This window comes from Hetaerina americana, unplaced genomic scaffold (genome assembly GCF_022747635.1).
Source record: "Hetaerina americana unplaced genomic scaffold, ioHetAmer1.1.p SCAF_5, whole genome shotgun sequence".
Classification (NCBI taxonomy): Eukaryota; Metazoa; Arthropoda; class Insecta; order Odonata; family Calopterygidae; genus Hetaerina; species Hetaerina americana.
Window position 1 is genome coordinate 89,255 of NW_027287095.1, and position 16,008 is coordinate 105,262.

At 36.0% G+C, this 16,008-nt stretch overlaps 1 protein-coding gene across 1 annotated transcript; it reads left to right on the top strand.

Moving 5' to 3' along the window:
• The first annotated feature begins 892 nt into the window (after positions 1 to 892).
• ast (protein asteroid) lies at positions 893 to 14,917 on the top strand. The gene is made up of 5 exons (XM_071592091.1): positions 893 to 1,539; positions 1,718 to 1,965; positions 8,753 to 9,059; positions 10,225 to 10,755; positions 12,940 to 14,917. Exons 1-5 carry the CDS (start codon positions 1,201 to 1,203, stop codon positions 14,200 to 14,202), a joined length of 2,688 nt encoding a protein of 895 aa, XP_071448192.1. The 5' UTR covers positions 893 to 1,200; the 3' UTR covers positions 14,203 to 14,917.
• The last annotated feature ends 1,091 nt before the right edge of the window (positions 14,918 to 16,008 follow it).

Below are 16,008 nucleotides of genomic sequence, written 5' to 3' on the forward strand. Positions count from 1 at the left end.
ACAAATATCTCAGCTTGAAAAGTTTTATTCAGTTAAGATTTTAAGTTGTCAATAAAGGATAATTTTAGGGATGATTCAATCTGACCATCCAAGAAATTTACACTATCAGCAAAATTGTGGTCCTTATGAATGAGTTTAACCCAGAGTGAAGGATTTTTGCCAAAATGTGTGACTACTATAATATGTATATTAGTGACAATAAGTTGTCTTGAAACCAATTTTTAAGGCACATTTGTTAAGTGAAGTTAGTACGTACTAATTTTGTAAGCCATCTTTGCTGAAGAATGATCCCCAAAGAATAATTTCTGAGTAAAATTATGCTGGATTATATAGAATTCTATTGATGAAATGCATTTGCTCTGCAGCAACATGCCCCCTGATGTAATGCTCACATAGAGACATGTATAGGCACTTCCTACTTGTACAATAGTTCATATTCTGGTTGCACATTGAACAGTCAGATGATAAACTTCCTGTGCCTAACAAAATTACTTTCAGATGAGAAACTGGTCGTGTATAGTATGTAGCCAATGAAGCAACCACCACTGATTAACATTATAACTTCTCCATTGACTGTCTAAAACGATTGGTTTCAATCATGTTGATAGGTTGCATTTTAAATCCTGGTAAGAGATATGTTAACTTGTTTTATTTAATTGCCACATATTACTAATCTGCCTTTCCAAATCATTCTTGTATACCGTATAAATGAAATCGTATCAAAAACAAGGAACCTCCATAATTCTATGGGTAATTTTAATGTGATATGAAGTTTCAGGTATTGTTATTATGATCCCAGTAAAGGTCTTACATATAACTATTTTAACTAACGCGCCAACTTTTTATGCGCTTTTCGCATCTAATTTTTATTCGGGCACTATCGCGTATTGCTCTTCTTAAAATCTTAGTTATTTTTGTCTTTCTTGCTGAAGTTGTAGAAAAATTAATGAAGGTATCCCTCTATTCTGTTTGAAAAAGTTTAGGGAAAAGTGACGGCAGTTGAACAACAGAAATACGTGGGTTAAATCAAAAGTATTTCATGTTTGTGTTTTGGAAATGCATTTGTATGTATTCAGGTGAAATATCATTCTTAATTTCAACCCCGATGAGATGAATAAAAGTTTTACAATTATTTTTAAACAGCCGATGTTTTAGTCAATCTATATACTTGTGAAGTAATATTAATTTAAGACTCAGAAAATGGGCATTCGTGGTCTCACTACCTTTATTGCTCAAAATCATGACCAGTCTTTCGTACCGTACCGCTTGCACAATTGTAGTTTGGTAATTGATGGCAACAGTATTGCAGCTCAAATTTATGTCAGGGAATTCGGGAAGGGAAAATCGAGGCATTGTGCCTTTGGAGGTGACTATGATGAATACGCACGTTCGGTGAAAAGGTTCTTCATTTTATTGTCATGCTGTGAAGTTAAACCAATAGTTATATTTGATGGAGGGAAAGAACCTCGAAAAGCTTCTACCAGCTTGGCCCGTTTAAAGGGGAATATCTTGAGGACTGGCAACGTAAGGCCAGACAGCGTGAGTTATTTTCTTCCCTATCAATATTTAACATGGAATACCAACTCGAGAAAGGATGAAGGTCCTTGCTCAAATATAATTAACGTACATATGTCTTATTTTTATGTTGCCTTTTTCTTTCCACGAGCTAGATGTTTCATTTTACACCCATTTATCTCAGGAAATTTATTGATTTCAGTTCTCTGACTGCCCGTTGCCCCTGCTTATGCTGGAAGTGTTTAAATGGGTTGCTGTACGTTCGGGAGCCACAATAGGAGTATGCGATTTTGAAGCTGATGAAGAGTTAGCGGCATTAGCTCGTGGGTTATCATGCCCCCTTCTTAGTTTTGATTCCGATTTTTACATACATGCAGTTCCGACGTACATTCCTTTCCCAATGCTGGCAACAGAATTAACAGAGGAAGGGTTGACTTTAGATGAAAATGGGTAAGTTCCGTAAAAGGTTTATGGTCGAAATAACTGAAATATGAGGATGACTAAATCGTTAAATTAAGAGGTAGCCACAGAAAAATGCGTCGTTAAATCAATTCACCATTAACTCCCATCGATCCAAGTGAAAAATTGTAACAGGACGATATGACATCTAAGCAGTTAAATATTTTTCTTAGAATTTTCATCAATATTACCGTACGATTTGTGGCATCAGGGTCAAAATTATAAAAAAAGAGTTACCATTCATGATCTTCACTAGCCGTCACAACCCTTGTCTCTTACAACTGCTTTCAAGATATGGCCATTGATGCATACTAAGAATAATGCTAACTATGCCCATTCCGTAGAATGAAGGTATAATTGAACCAAATGATAATCTTATTGTTCTCCATTATGGGTTCTATATCACCAGGAGAATAGGATGGAACAGATGTCACATCAATCTGATAATTGTGTGGAAGATGGCAATAAAACATTTGGAGATGTGTTGTCCTGGTTGATATGCAATGACCTGGCATAATAACTGCAATCAGGTGGGGTATGACCTAAGTCTGGCAGGTTTTGGCCCATGCTGCACCTACTGTCCATCACTTTCACTGCAACATTGAAGTGGCAGTACATGGGTGTGTTTATGACACCATCTGGGCCCAAGAGGATGAAACCCTCTGCTTTGGATCTATGAGACTTTAAAAGGCAAGAGTTAGCTCCTTCACTTATGATTTTCCCTGATTTAATGGAAACAATCCATGATTGTTTCCATTGAACTGGTGTGTCAGTTGAGGAAGGTCTGTGGGAATGTCAAAAAACACTGTAAAACCTAAACGTTGGTTTGATAGGTGAAGTTTGTACACCTCACTATGGACTAAACCCTGTATGGTGTACAAAATTCACACAAAATGGTAGAGGGGTCAGGTACTTTACTTGTCCCTCCCATGATTTCCCAGAAAGTTCTACCCAAGAAATTCACAAATTGGGATTGAAGTTATGGGTGTCCGAAGGCATTACTCAAAATCAAACCTTCATATTAGTAGGCCTATTATTAGACCTCTACCCTCTGAACTACTGTGCCCTGCTCTTTGGTTCCTTTATTTTGAATTCAGAGTAAATCAGCCCGCATAAATAGTATGGAAGTGTTGCGTAGGTTTCTGTCCTGACTTAGATCATTAGCAGTAGGAGCGTAAGTGATGAAAGCATTGCCTCTTATTGGTGCCTAGACAATTAAAACTGCAAAAGACATTCAATTTACAAGAATAGCAAGTTCAGATACCCAAGTACATCAACCCTTCTCTTCCAACTAGGAAAAATATGTGGCAGGAAAAGGATGGTAGAAAGATAAAATGAAAATTTGCATTCAGGAAGTTCTCTCGGGTTTCCCACCGGGTCAGCGTGGTGTGCACCGACGTTTCGACGGTGACGCTGACCCGGTGGGAAACCCGAGAGAACTTCCTGAATACAATACGCCGGGAAAAACTGAGATCCTTCATGAAAATTTGCAGTTTAAGCAAATACATCCGAGTCAGATACATTTGAGGTAATAAAATGCATCTACTATATATCTTAAAAAATGAACTACTACAGATTCACCTGATCTCCCCTTCCCTTTCCAATCAATTTCTGTGAGCAGGAGAAAGTTCAATAAATATACATAGAGAAATAGAAAAATATTCCAAGTTTCATCCTACTCCAATAGCACTTTCATCAGTTTAAAACTACTCTCCTGTTCCCCTCCATCAGTGGTTACCTCTATCTTCTACTCCACTGTTATTTTGATTTTTTGTTTGGAGCATTTTGTCTCATATATGCTCTTCTTGTGTATGTATGTATGTGCATTGTAAGAGTGACTGTTGCCACCAGGACGATTTCCTAATTGCAATGAGATTTGTATCATAATAATTATGTTTCAAACCTACATGCTTCCCTTCCAGGAGTCCCAATGTTAGGAATTTGCTCCAAACACCCTGTGACTTCCTCTGAAACTTCCCTGTTCTAGTTCTGAGTACCACTTTGTTTTACTTTTTCTCCCTCCCCATTTCAGCTCCCTCAAGTTCCTCCCTGGCATTCAGTTGATGTGCCTGTGAACAATGGCACCTTCTGCCAAAATAGTTTCCATTGGATCTTAGGACTTCCCTCTCAATCCCTGGAGTCCATATCATTTTACCACAAGGTACACTTAAACCATTGCAATTTGGTACTTTCGGAACTCTTCAAGGGATGGGCCACAATTTGAGTACTGTCTGTTATTCACAATTTCCTCTAAATTGGGTTTTATCTAGGACAGCTAAGAGTGAAGTGTTCTACCAAACATCAACACTCAAAGGGATTCACCTTTAGTAACATGTGGAGTAATTGTGTCATGAAATGAGAATCAAGGCAAGGAAATGTGCTAGGGTGTTTCAGACTGTAGAATTGTTTGTTTTTAAACATTCAATAACCATATTTTCAGTAGTACGATTGCTGAGGGATAGATAGGAGAGAAAGTGTGCCTGATGCCATTTTTATCTCAGAATTACCTCACTTGGCACCCCAATTGGCAATTGAGTTCCTTTTCCAGATGACCTGCTTGATGACATGACCCAAGTCAGGGTTCTAGGGTCAGATATTGCAACTCTCTCTTCTGTATTCTTCTTCTGTTGTCTTCATTCCTAGTACTTGTGGAACTGTTCCTGTCTGAATTGAGTCTGTTTCTAGTGCTGGGGTGAGGGCCCCCTTGCATAAACAATTGCCAGAATAGCCCCTTTTACCAAATCAGTATTTTGCTAACCTGTTCAATTTTCCTTTCACCATTGGCACCTGAGTCACCTTCCAGATAATGTAAGCTGCCGCTTGAATAGCAGTGTTTATCTCTTTTGTTCATTACTTTCCTCATCTGATCTTCACCGCTTAGCCTAATGTGGCCATTTGAATATTTATTATAACCCTAAGCTTCATGAAGTCTGTATTGAGATTTAATGGAGTTTTGCTGAGGAAGCTAAAAATCAAAAGAATAAACTTGTTCTTGATGCAGCTGAAATATTTCTCTCCTCCCAATTTGCACATTGATTTGTACATAGGGTACTGATTATCCACTGTTAGGTGATCCACTTGGAGGATTATCCATTGGTCCAGAATAAAGGCATTTCCTCCCCTCCTCTGCACTCCTCTTCTTCTGCCTCTCAACCCCTTTTCAATGGTGTTTTTGGAAAAAAGTGAGATGTACACCAGCAATTTTAGTATTGCATTCATGGTACCCTGTGGCAGTTAAAAAAAAAAAGCCTTTGAATTTGTCATGCTCCCAAATAGCTGATTGATTATGGATTAGAATTGTAGGAACTCACATAGAACAGGTTAGGTTTTGACAATTTAGATCGGCATTCTCTCTGCCGTGGTTCAGTTAATTATGGAAAGTAGTATTTATACAGTGGAGAACAGTGAAAGATATTTTTTTAGAAAAACAGGGTATGGTGGAATATGTATAGCATGGAGAGGAAGGATTTTATGATGGTCAAATAACCGTCATCCTAGAGATCTAATGGATACCTCTACGGTGGCTCTAGATTTGATTGAATCTTGTGGTTTCATTGTCAAACTTTGAATAATACAAAGGAAACACTCTGGATTAGTTGCAATTTTCTTCTGTTAGTAAATGGTCTGAATTTTTGACAGGCTCACAGTTTCTGGTGAACTTCAGAAATGTGATAATTCATGCAGAAATGTTGTAAAATTTAGTAACAAATAGTTCTCACTACATGGAGAGATTTTGACAAATTCCAAAGAAACTGCGGGAGATGCCGCAACAGTAACTTTTAACGGAGTCATCCGCTAATGTGCATTTTAATGCAACAATTTCAGAGCGTAAAAATCATTCGCCTTGACTGGCACGACTACGAATGCATGTGACATTGTATGTACGGTATTTCGTCATAACATCTAGTTCCTTTAAAAGCCCCAAAATTTCAGAGTTTAAGAGGACGCCTCGGTAGCTTAAGTGGCTAAAGCACTCGACCGGATATTGAGGGATCTGGGTTCGTGTCCCAGTCAAGGCGAATGATTTTTACGCTCTGAAATTGTTGCATTAAAATGGAGAGATTTTTTAACAGTTTCTGGTCTTATTTCCCATCACTGTTACAGTTTGATGTTGGTATCACTGACTTGAAGATTAAAGAGGATTATACGTACTATGAGCAATGCTCCTTGCGATGCACCATGTAAACCTCTCTTCAAAAGACTTGGTTTATTACCAGTACCTTGCATATATATATTTAATGTCATCTTACATGCAAAGGGTAATATTTTTTTTCCAGTACAAGTCCAACCACAATTACCATAGTCACTATACAAGAACCTGCAATGACCTGCACCAACCATTTGTCAGGACACACAATACTGCTCGTGGGCCCAAAGCAATGGGCTTAAGGTTATTCAATAAACTTCCCCATGAAATCAAATATGAAACAAAAGTACCTGTTTTCAAGAAAAAGCTGTTTCATCTTTTAAAAAATAATATGTTCTATTCTGTAAATGAATACTTGGAATTGTCGCTATGCGTCGATTCCGGCTTAACCAATTAATATGTAATTATACTAGTGTATTGGTATATATATATATGTATGTATATATATATATATATATATATATATATATATATATATATATATATATATATATATATATATATATATATATTGTATATCTTCTAAAATTGTGAAATTTATATCTGACGTGTCCTATATTTGTGTATGTATGAATATGCAACAAATCTCCGGACAAATAAATGTATTATTATTATTGAAGCTATTGATACAATAGCTCTCTCTATGTAACTTCACTCAATTTGCATCAAAGTAAAACAAACTTTATTTTTAAATTTATGAATACCTAAATCAATAAAAATGAATTACTTCATGGTCATTGCTTTAATCTTGTAAGCAAATTTTTCCATTGCTCAATATGACCACATTGACTATTTGGTTTAATTCTGTATGCTGCATTCTAGTAGTAGTTATTAGGGGTGGTGACCAACGGCTAAGGTAATTTGGCTGCTGCATCCAAATTTATTCCAATACTCTGATAGGTTTTTTTTCTATGAGGGTTGGCTGAAAACTAATGCACACGTTTGTAGACCACAAAAAATGACCTTCAGAAGCACTCCTGGTGGCATGTGGAAGTAATGTTCTCCCTCAACCCACATGTGCAGGGGTGAGGTAGTTACATTCATGCAGTGTATTTTGAGAAGCGGAAGTATGGAGATGTGTTCTAGTGCTATGTCAACAAGTTAAGCAGCGTGATGTTATCAAATTTTAAACTGCTGAAAAAGTGACTCCTACTGAGATTCATTGTCGTTTAAAGGCTGTTTATAGTGATGATGCTGTTGATAGGTCTACTGTATATCGATGGGTAGTGGTTGCGAGCTTAGAAAAGCCATAACTGTTGATGAAACATGAAGTGGACATCCGATCACAGGATTTGATTCAAAATGACCAGTGAATCATTCAAAAGGGTATCGCAAACCATATTGGAATATCCAAGGAACGTGTTGGCTTCAATATTGAACAATTGGGATGGAGTAAAATCTGTGCACGATGGGTATCACGCTGTTTCACAGACGAGAACAAACAGCGTCGATTGCTATGCTGCGAGCAACTGCAAACAACACCCTCCTTATTCCCCTGATCTTGCTCCTTGCGATATTTACTTGTTACCTTAACTCAAGAGACACCTCAAGGGTGATCATTGCACCTCGGACAATGAGGTGAAGGCAGCTGTCGAAGTCCTGGATTCGAGAAAATTCATGTTTATATTGCACTAGAACATGTCTCCATACTTCCGCTTCTCAAAATACACTGGATGAATGTAACGACCTCGAATGCATGCGTGTTGAAGGGGAATGTTACTTTCACATGCCACCAGGGGTGCATCTGAAGGTCATTTTCTTTGTGGTCCAGAAGCATGTGTGCATTGGTTTTCAGCCTACCTTTGTATTTTGACTGCAATGATATGGAATTGAAATGTCATTACAGATTTCATTTGATGGCGCTTGAATTATATATAAAATTGTAGCTATATTATTTGCATGGTCCTAGACAAACTGTAATGATTCATTCAATACAAACTTCATCTCATCACAGATATGTATTTGTGTTTGAATGTGAAATTATTTTCGGTCCAAAATTCAACATTTTCATTATTTTTAAAAACATCTAATTAACATCCTCCCCTTTTTCTCTCTTCTCTACAATAGCTCATACCTAACTTTGAGAAAGTGCATAAACGAACTCTTGCTTCTAACACTTATCACCTTGGGTTACATTGTTGCTTTACATGCATAATTCAGTCAGCAACCTTGATATGTATGCTTATTGGTTTACATGTCTGTAAGGTCATTATGATTAGACTAATTTATGTTCAATCTTTTTCTTGCCCCCTCCTCTTCATTTTTTGCATACATATACCTCAACTGAATGCTTAAATCTTTGTGCCTAATGATAGCGTAAAAAATATAATGCATTTCATCATTGAAATTACTGTGGAATAGTCTATTTATTAATTTTCAATTAAATTCAAATTTGCACAATTTGAAGCCTGAAATAAGTGGAAATCACTCCTTAAAAACTTTGTTTTTCCTTTTTTATAACCTGTTTTCTCTTTAAAATTGCAATCTACATGTGCAGTATCAATTTTCAGTAATGTATACATAAAATATCCCTGATGTATGCTTAAGTTAGATATTTTCTGTATAATTGCTATTTTGTCATAAATATTATCATTTTGTAACTTTATATTTCCCTCCCTCTCTCTGAAATAGTCGTGGAGAAACTGTTCTTAGGTACCTTGAGTGCAGTGCCTTCAGTGTGAATAAATTCCTGAATAGAAGTGACATTGGAGATTGGAGGAAAAAAAGCAGAGGCACAAAGCACATACTTCAAGTAGAAGTTCTGCCTTTGGTTGCTGCTTTATTAGGAAATGACTATGTGAAACCAAAAACTTTTCGCCATTTCTTATCAAAAATTGCAACCCCAAAAAGCAAGTGCAGAAATCATAGGCAAAGAGCAATTGTTGGACTACTGGAATGGTTGAGGTTAGAAGAGAGCCTTGAATCTGCCATTAAGAAGGTAAAACTTTAAAATTTGATTTGCAATATGTATTTGAGCATTAATATGCAAAGGTATAAACTTTGAAAAATGCACAATCCCAATATCATTAAATACTATTTCTGAAAAAATGACAAGATTATTTTATGGTCAGTATTACTATAATTCAATGAAGTAAAGCAGAATTGGAAATGGATTAATTTGGCTTTTTGTGGTCAGTTTTAGGTTTGATTAACACTTCATTGTTTTTAATATGGAGCAGCGATAACACACACTTTTCAACTAAGAAATTTGTATTAGCAACTAAGAGGCATCATGTTAAGTTAATTGGAGGACTCATTTAAATATAGAAGTAGTTCGTGAATATTTCCAAATATTATTAGAAATCCTGGTTATCTGCTTATTTTTTAACTCCCAGTCTTTAGTAATATGTGTTGTCTCTTGTAGTTAGGGGAATTGAGACCAGTTAATTCAAAAATGGGAAGTATGTAAAAGCTACGATTTTCATCTTGGCATTGAATGTATGTATTCGAAATAGGTAATTAAAAATCAGGGAGCAAAGGATTTGTGGGTTGTCACCACCCTTTTTTTCTAGGATTATTACTCACTGTTCATTGAGTGAACCATGAGCATAAATTGAAGAGGCAGCCATGGTTTCATCCTTGCATTGGTAATCTACTTAATATAATTAATGGTTTCTGGCGTCACTTTATGGAACCGATTCATTATAAAAGTTAGTCCTTTCATTTATTTATTGGTAATCTACTGTCAGTGATCAGTTGTCATGCAATAAATCATAGTTAATATTTTTCATTTAAAAAAATGTCTAAAGCTTTTTTGAAGTTGCTTTCAAAATTATGTGGAAAGACTATTTTATTTGGAACCCAACTTACCCTAGACTACTTACAAATTTGTATGCACAGTATTTGAGTAGGGATGGCCTTAAAAAGTATTCCTGTCCTTCCATTGTGCCCAAAATGTTCACTTTATACTATATTTGTGCAAATTCAAGGCTGTTAAGTTATAAACATTAAATAGTGTAGATGGCATAAGTTTACACCTTTCTGACTGAGAATAAATGGTGAGGTCCTCTAATTCTAAACATTAAGTAATATAAGTGAATATGAAACAGTGAGTTGTTTTGTTTTAAATGATTACATCTGACAATATTTTGGTTTTATTTCAGATTCTGAGTCACACCAAAAAAGGACGGCGGGATCACTTGGAAAAAATAATTCAGCAGACAGTCAGTGTATATGTTGGATGCCCAAGTGAACTCCTTCACCAACTGAACCTCTCCATTCCTCTCTCTCCCGAGGTTAAATCTGTTGACACAAAAGGCGATGTAGCTGAATCAACTTTTACATTAATGCCAACTGTGAAAGAAGAATATGATGAAATTGAGCGTTCCCAAATGGAAAATATGGGAACTTCAGATAAAATTAATTACTGTGAAAAAATGGAAGTAGAGTCTTTGATTCAAAATTCTGCTAATATTCTTGATAATGGCGATCTGTCATCAACTGAGGAAGATGATGATTATAGTGATAGTGAGGGAGAACAAGGCTCAGATTGTGCCATCAATGATCAAGATGTGTCTTGGAATGAAAGGAAAAGTCAAATACCAATATGGTTCCTTGAAAGATTTAGGAAGTTTCACTTACCTCCATCTTTCATGGATATTTTGATGCATCGGTTTTACATATGTCCGCCTCAGGTAATTTTATTGTAAAATTTGGTTTACAATAAGTCCATATTTATGGCTTTAATGCTAAAAAATGGTTGTGAATTGGTAGAATAGGCATAAATGGATTATGGAAATTTAAATTCCCAGCTTACAGATGGATTTAAATTTTAGTACTTATGCATTTCTAATAGGTGAAATGGTATATAGAAAGAGGTGTTTATATAATTAACCATGTTTTGTTTCTATATATTCACTGTCTAGCATGATAAATTAATTCAATGCAAGTGTGATGACCATTGAGAGAATTCCTTTCATTTATATCACTTAGCATAATATTTAATTGATCCATTCCTTTGATAAAATTTAGTTTGAATTGAGTGTATTCACCAATGTATTGTTTTGGTGTCTGAACCATATTTAATTGATATTAAATCTGTTAGTATTTTTTAAACATTATCATTGCAGAGAGAAGGGATTTTTTATAACCCATTGCTGTATAGTATTATGCATGCTCATTTCCATTAATTCTTTTTGATTTCTCTAAAAACTCATCACCTCTTGAGTCAAAATTTAACACAAGGCAATGTAAAAATGGTGCTCTCATGAGCTAGCATAGAATTATTTCCAGCAGTAAATATGGCACAGTGGGCAATAGAGATGGTTATTTACCATATTGTAAACTCCTAAGACCAGGGTCCTGTTGCATGCTGATATTTGAAAAATTCCTTTAATCAAAATACACTTTACTTTTGCACAATCTTCATAAAAAAATTAGAAGGTCTTTAGGGGATGGACAGAATAAATAAGACGTCAAAAGGCAACAGCTGTCCATACCAAAGGATAATCATTATATATTTATATTAATCTAAAGTGCTTTCAAAATAATAGGTTTTATTGCTTGAGAGGACAGATGATTGAGGAAACAGAATGTAGTAGCATGAACCAGAATGACAAGAAAAGAGAGGTCGGTTGTCTGTAAAAGAAATGATGATTGAGAAAAGGGAGGTGGGTGCAATAGACGAAAAATTGGAACATATGAAAAAAGGAATATTGAATTCTGCAAACAAAACTGTGGGGAAAGGATAAAAATTGTGGATTACAGATTAGTTGAAGGAAATGGAAGAGTCTATGCAAATACAGAGTTATGTGGAAGACTGTAGAAAGTGCTGCCATGAAGAGAAAATCCATGCATGCAATCAAAGACAATTCCGAAAATTATTTAATAATTGAACCAGGGAAAATTAGGAGAGACGGAAGGATATAATGAGAAACTGTATGGTAAACACATTCAGCCAGCAAGCCTAGACATAGAAAGAGAATACGACATAGATGAGGCTTGTTTAGGTCCAGGATGGCAAGATGGAAAAGACATTAAGGGAATTGAAAGGAAATGATACTGCGATTGTATATAACGTTCCTGCAGAACTACTTCAGGGTATTGGAAAACATGGGAGGAAGATTTTTTATGGACTAATTCGTAGCATGTATGGAGAAACTTGGCCATGAGATTTGGTCAGGTCAGTCAGTTCCCTTCCCAAAAAAAGAGAAAGGCTTCCATATGTGAATAACATGTTTGATTTTGCATGTAGTTAAGTGGTACTCAGAATCATCAATAAGAGGCTGGATAAGTGGCCAAATGGTTATTTAGGGGCTCTATGTTTGGGTTCATAAAGTGGAGAGGCATGTGTCATGCCATAGCAGTAATGAGGTTTCAATGTTTAGGCAAATGCGAAAGAAAAGTTTTTAAGGACTCAATGATAGCATTCATGATGAAGGAAATAGGCCAAATGACTTCACTTGATAATTATTGACTGCATCCTAAAAAAAGGAGGGGCAGCAGTACGAGGACTCTAGGATCATTAGTATGAATATTTTATGATGTACGAGTCTTTTGTTATTTTCTGTCCACCCCCAGAGCAAAATCAATGATGATTTTGCAAGAGTAAAATGCTTACGTGAAATAAGAATTTTTTGAACACATCCATGCAGAACTGCATGCTGCTGCAGGACACGTATTTATTTATTTTTCTCTGTGGCAATAACATTAGACTGGTAAATTTTACCTCATTTTTTAATGGAAAGTATTGTAGCTCGCGTTTTATAACTTGACTTGGCTCATTTTAGAGGTATAACACATCTCTTTATTGGTGATTTTCTAATTAATGATTATATTTTCTAATACAAGATTATTATGCATGTTATTTCACTTCGTAGGTTGAAGATCAATCACGCCCTCATTCTCACGCCATCAGTTTTCCTATCCTGAGTGCCATTGTGAGACTTTTGACGCCATCCATTGAAACTCCTCTTGTTTGCTGGACACGTGTTGACAGGCATGCTGCAGCCCTCAATCTGGATCCTCTACCCAAGAATTCATCTTGGCCTGCACCTGAGGCTCTTTTAGTTACTCCTCTATGCAGCCGCATTCAAATTCTATTACAGTCATTAAACTTAATTGATGATCATGAAGAAAAAAATACACTTAGAAAGCTTTATCTTGAATCGTTACCTAGTGATTGGCGCCTACTTGCACTGAGCCTTGCATATTGGAGAAGAAATTCTTCTTTGCATAAGGAGGATGAATCGTTTCTGATTGCTGCATGCTTTTGTATAGTGGTGCTTAGAGTTATTGATGTGAGGGCAGGTCCACCAGGGAGGAAATCAAGGAAGGTCCGCAAAGACAAGAATAAACTGCAGATGATGCAAGCAGTTGAAATGCCTGAAGCCAAGCTTCTAGAAGGGAATGAGGATTTTGATGGTCAATTGAAACAGGAAAATGATAATTATGTCAATGGTTCCTTTCCCGGGGGAGTTGCAGGGAAAGCTCAAGGTGAGTTGGAGAATAGGCAAAAAAGTATTAAAGAAATTTTGCAACTTGTAAGTGCTGCTGACTGTCTTAGAGTTTCCGCCTCTGATGGGAAACTAAATCAGTTAAGGCAGGTTGATAACGACTCAGGAAGAGGAGCTTTCCTACGTGGCCGCTATCCTGGTCACAAACGAGCACGCCAATTTAACCTGGCAACTGTTCACTGCTTCTCCGAGTTCCAGAGCCTTATTTTGCATGTGGGTTACCTCAACAGTCTATTAGGTGAACCATTTGTGAGCAACGTTCCTCATGCCTCGTTTTCTGGTACTATTGCATATAATGCTCATTGTGAAATCAATGGTAAATCCAGCAGTGATCAATTGAAGAAGTCACTCTGGGAAATTCTCCTGGGAACTAGTGCACCATCACTAGAGAATTTGATGGATGAATTTTTGAAGTGTGTTCTTTCACTTGCATGGGGTGTAAATACTCAATTGTGTGTTCAATCTTGTGATAAGAAAAAAACAAAGAGAAAAAGGAAGAATAAGAGGAAAGATATTGAAGAGAATAACAGGAATGTGACTGAAACTAGTGACAAAGAAAGTGAAGAGACTTTGATTGACCCTGAAAATAAATATTCACTGTTAAATCTAATTGAAATCAAAAGGTGACTGAAATTAGCGTAGTTAATTATGAACTTGACTTGATCTCTTTCTTGTTTTATAAGCGCAAATACATTCTTCATCCTCAAAAAATGTGTAGAATGGTTTGAGGCATCACTTTGTGGAAGCAATTCATCCTGGAAAAGAAAATACTTAGTTATTTAAACACTGAATCTTTCTTCCAATTTTGCCCAGCACCTTATAGACAATAACAACCCCAGTGACTTTGTCCCTAAAATTCTACATTTAGAAAAAAAAGGCTAATGATTATATGCCAGGGAACGGTTGGAAATTTCCAAGAACAGTCATCATAAGGGTATGTTAGTTAATGACCTAACGTATTCCTCCCGGTCCCCCCTCTGTTCCACAGCCCCTCTCCCATCCATAACCAACCTCATACACACCAGTTTCCCTTCTCTTTACCTTCCTCCCACTTCACAAACACCTCCCCTCTCCTCTACTATATAAAGCTGTGTGTCCTCTGTACTTCACCTGATGATTACTTTGTAAGTGGAAACCTAGGTCGTGTTTAATAAAATATATGTGGAATACCTAAGTATTTTCTTTTTCGATACTCAAGAAATGTGTTAATACCTCAAAAATACATTTTAAAAATCAGTTTTTTTTTAAATAGCCCAATTAATTATGTTTGTGCCATATTGGAAGTGTTTTTTCACCTTTGTTACAAATAATATGAACTATTATGTATTCATGAGGTTGCTGGGCAAATTATAATAAAAACGAGGAATGTCTGCATGAACCTCTCATTAATTGTTGGTACCTGAAAATATAATAATATTATTAATTTTGATAAATGATACAACCATATTTTCATTGAGATAAATAGTACACTACATAAATTCTTAAATGAGATGGATTGTAATAATAAAACTCATACATTAGATTAAGCTGATTTGAAATTTACCAGGTACGAGTGTACATATATCCTAGTCTTGAAACTCTGGATACAATCAGATTTCAACTGAGTTGGCACCTTGTTATAGAAATGTATGTTCACACCTTAAAATGTGTTACTAGTTCAAGTCAGTCAGCAATATCTAGTATAATTATATATTGCCAAGTTTGCATTACCCGTAATGGAATATCTATGGATATCACAGCTAACTGGGTAAGTTCCCAGATTACCTTTCACATGAACCATGACTTTTAAGACATCACCTAAATGCAGACTTGATTTCTGGACTAATTTTTAAAAAATTTCAAGAGAAATGGGCAGGAATATTAGAAATGAAATCCTCTCTTTTGTAATAGCAGGAATTGTTAAACATGTAGGGAATGACTCCATAATTCAAGTGACATTGAAAGAAGGCAAGGTAAAGCGTTAAATGATACTCATTTGGAACAAGAAATTTTAGCTTTCTTAACATTGAAATGGCTTTACCCAGGATATTACTGATCTGACTGATGTCACTCTCCAAGTTAAGTTCTCTATAGGATGCCCTACACGTGGACCATGTTGAGAGGCTTTCACAGCCACCTTTAAATTTTGGTTGGTAAAAAATCAGGTGACTAATGATGCCTATCTATGGGCGAGAACTTTTGAGACTACCCTTGTAAGAAAGGGCTGTTCATTATCACAAGGTGGTGAATTCATTTCATACCATTTTATTCATTTATTTTTCCCTCTTCTTCGAAAAATTCTTATCATACAAGCATGTGCCCACCACAGCTATCCTTTTGGCCACAATCAGAAAACATGATATAATCAATTACACATGCACATAATACTATTAGTACATTAGGGAGGTATTTTGCTATGGGGAGAAAATGAAATTGGCTTTTACATGAACATTT

What these genes read in the sequence shown, in the direction of transcription:
- ast (XM_071592091.1), top strand. Translation starts at nt 1,201, where the DNA reads ATGGGCATTCGTGGTCTCACTACCTTTATTGCTCAAAATCATGACCAG. An exon ending in GCAACGTAAGGCCAGACAGC is followed by an intron (nt 1,540 to 1,717) that starts GTGAGTTATTTT and finishes TATTGATTTCAG; the next exon opens with TTCTCTGACTGCCCGTTGCC. An exon ending in TTGAATCTGCCATTAAGAAG is followed by an intron (nt 9,060 to 10,224) that starts GTAAAACTTTAA and finishes GTTTTATTTCAG; the next exon opens with ATTCTGAGTCACACCAAAAA.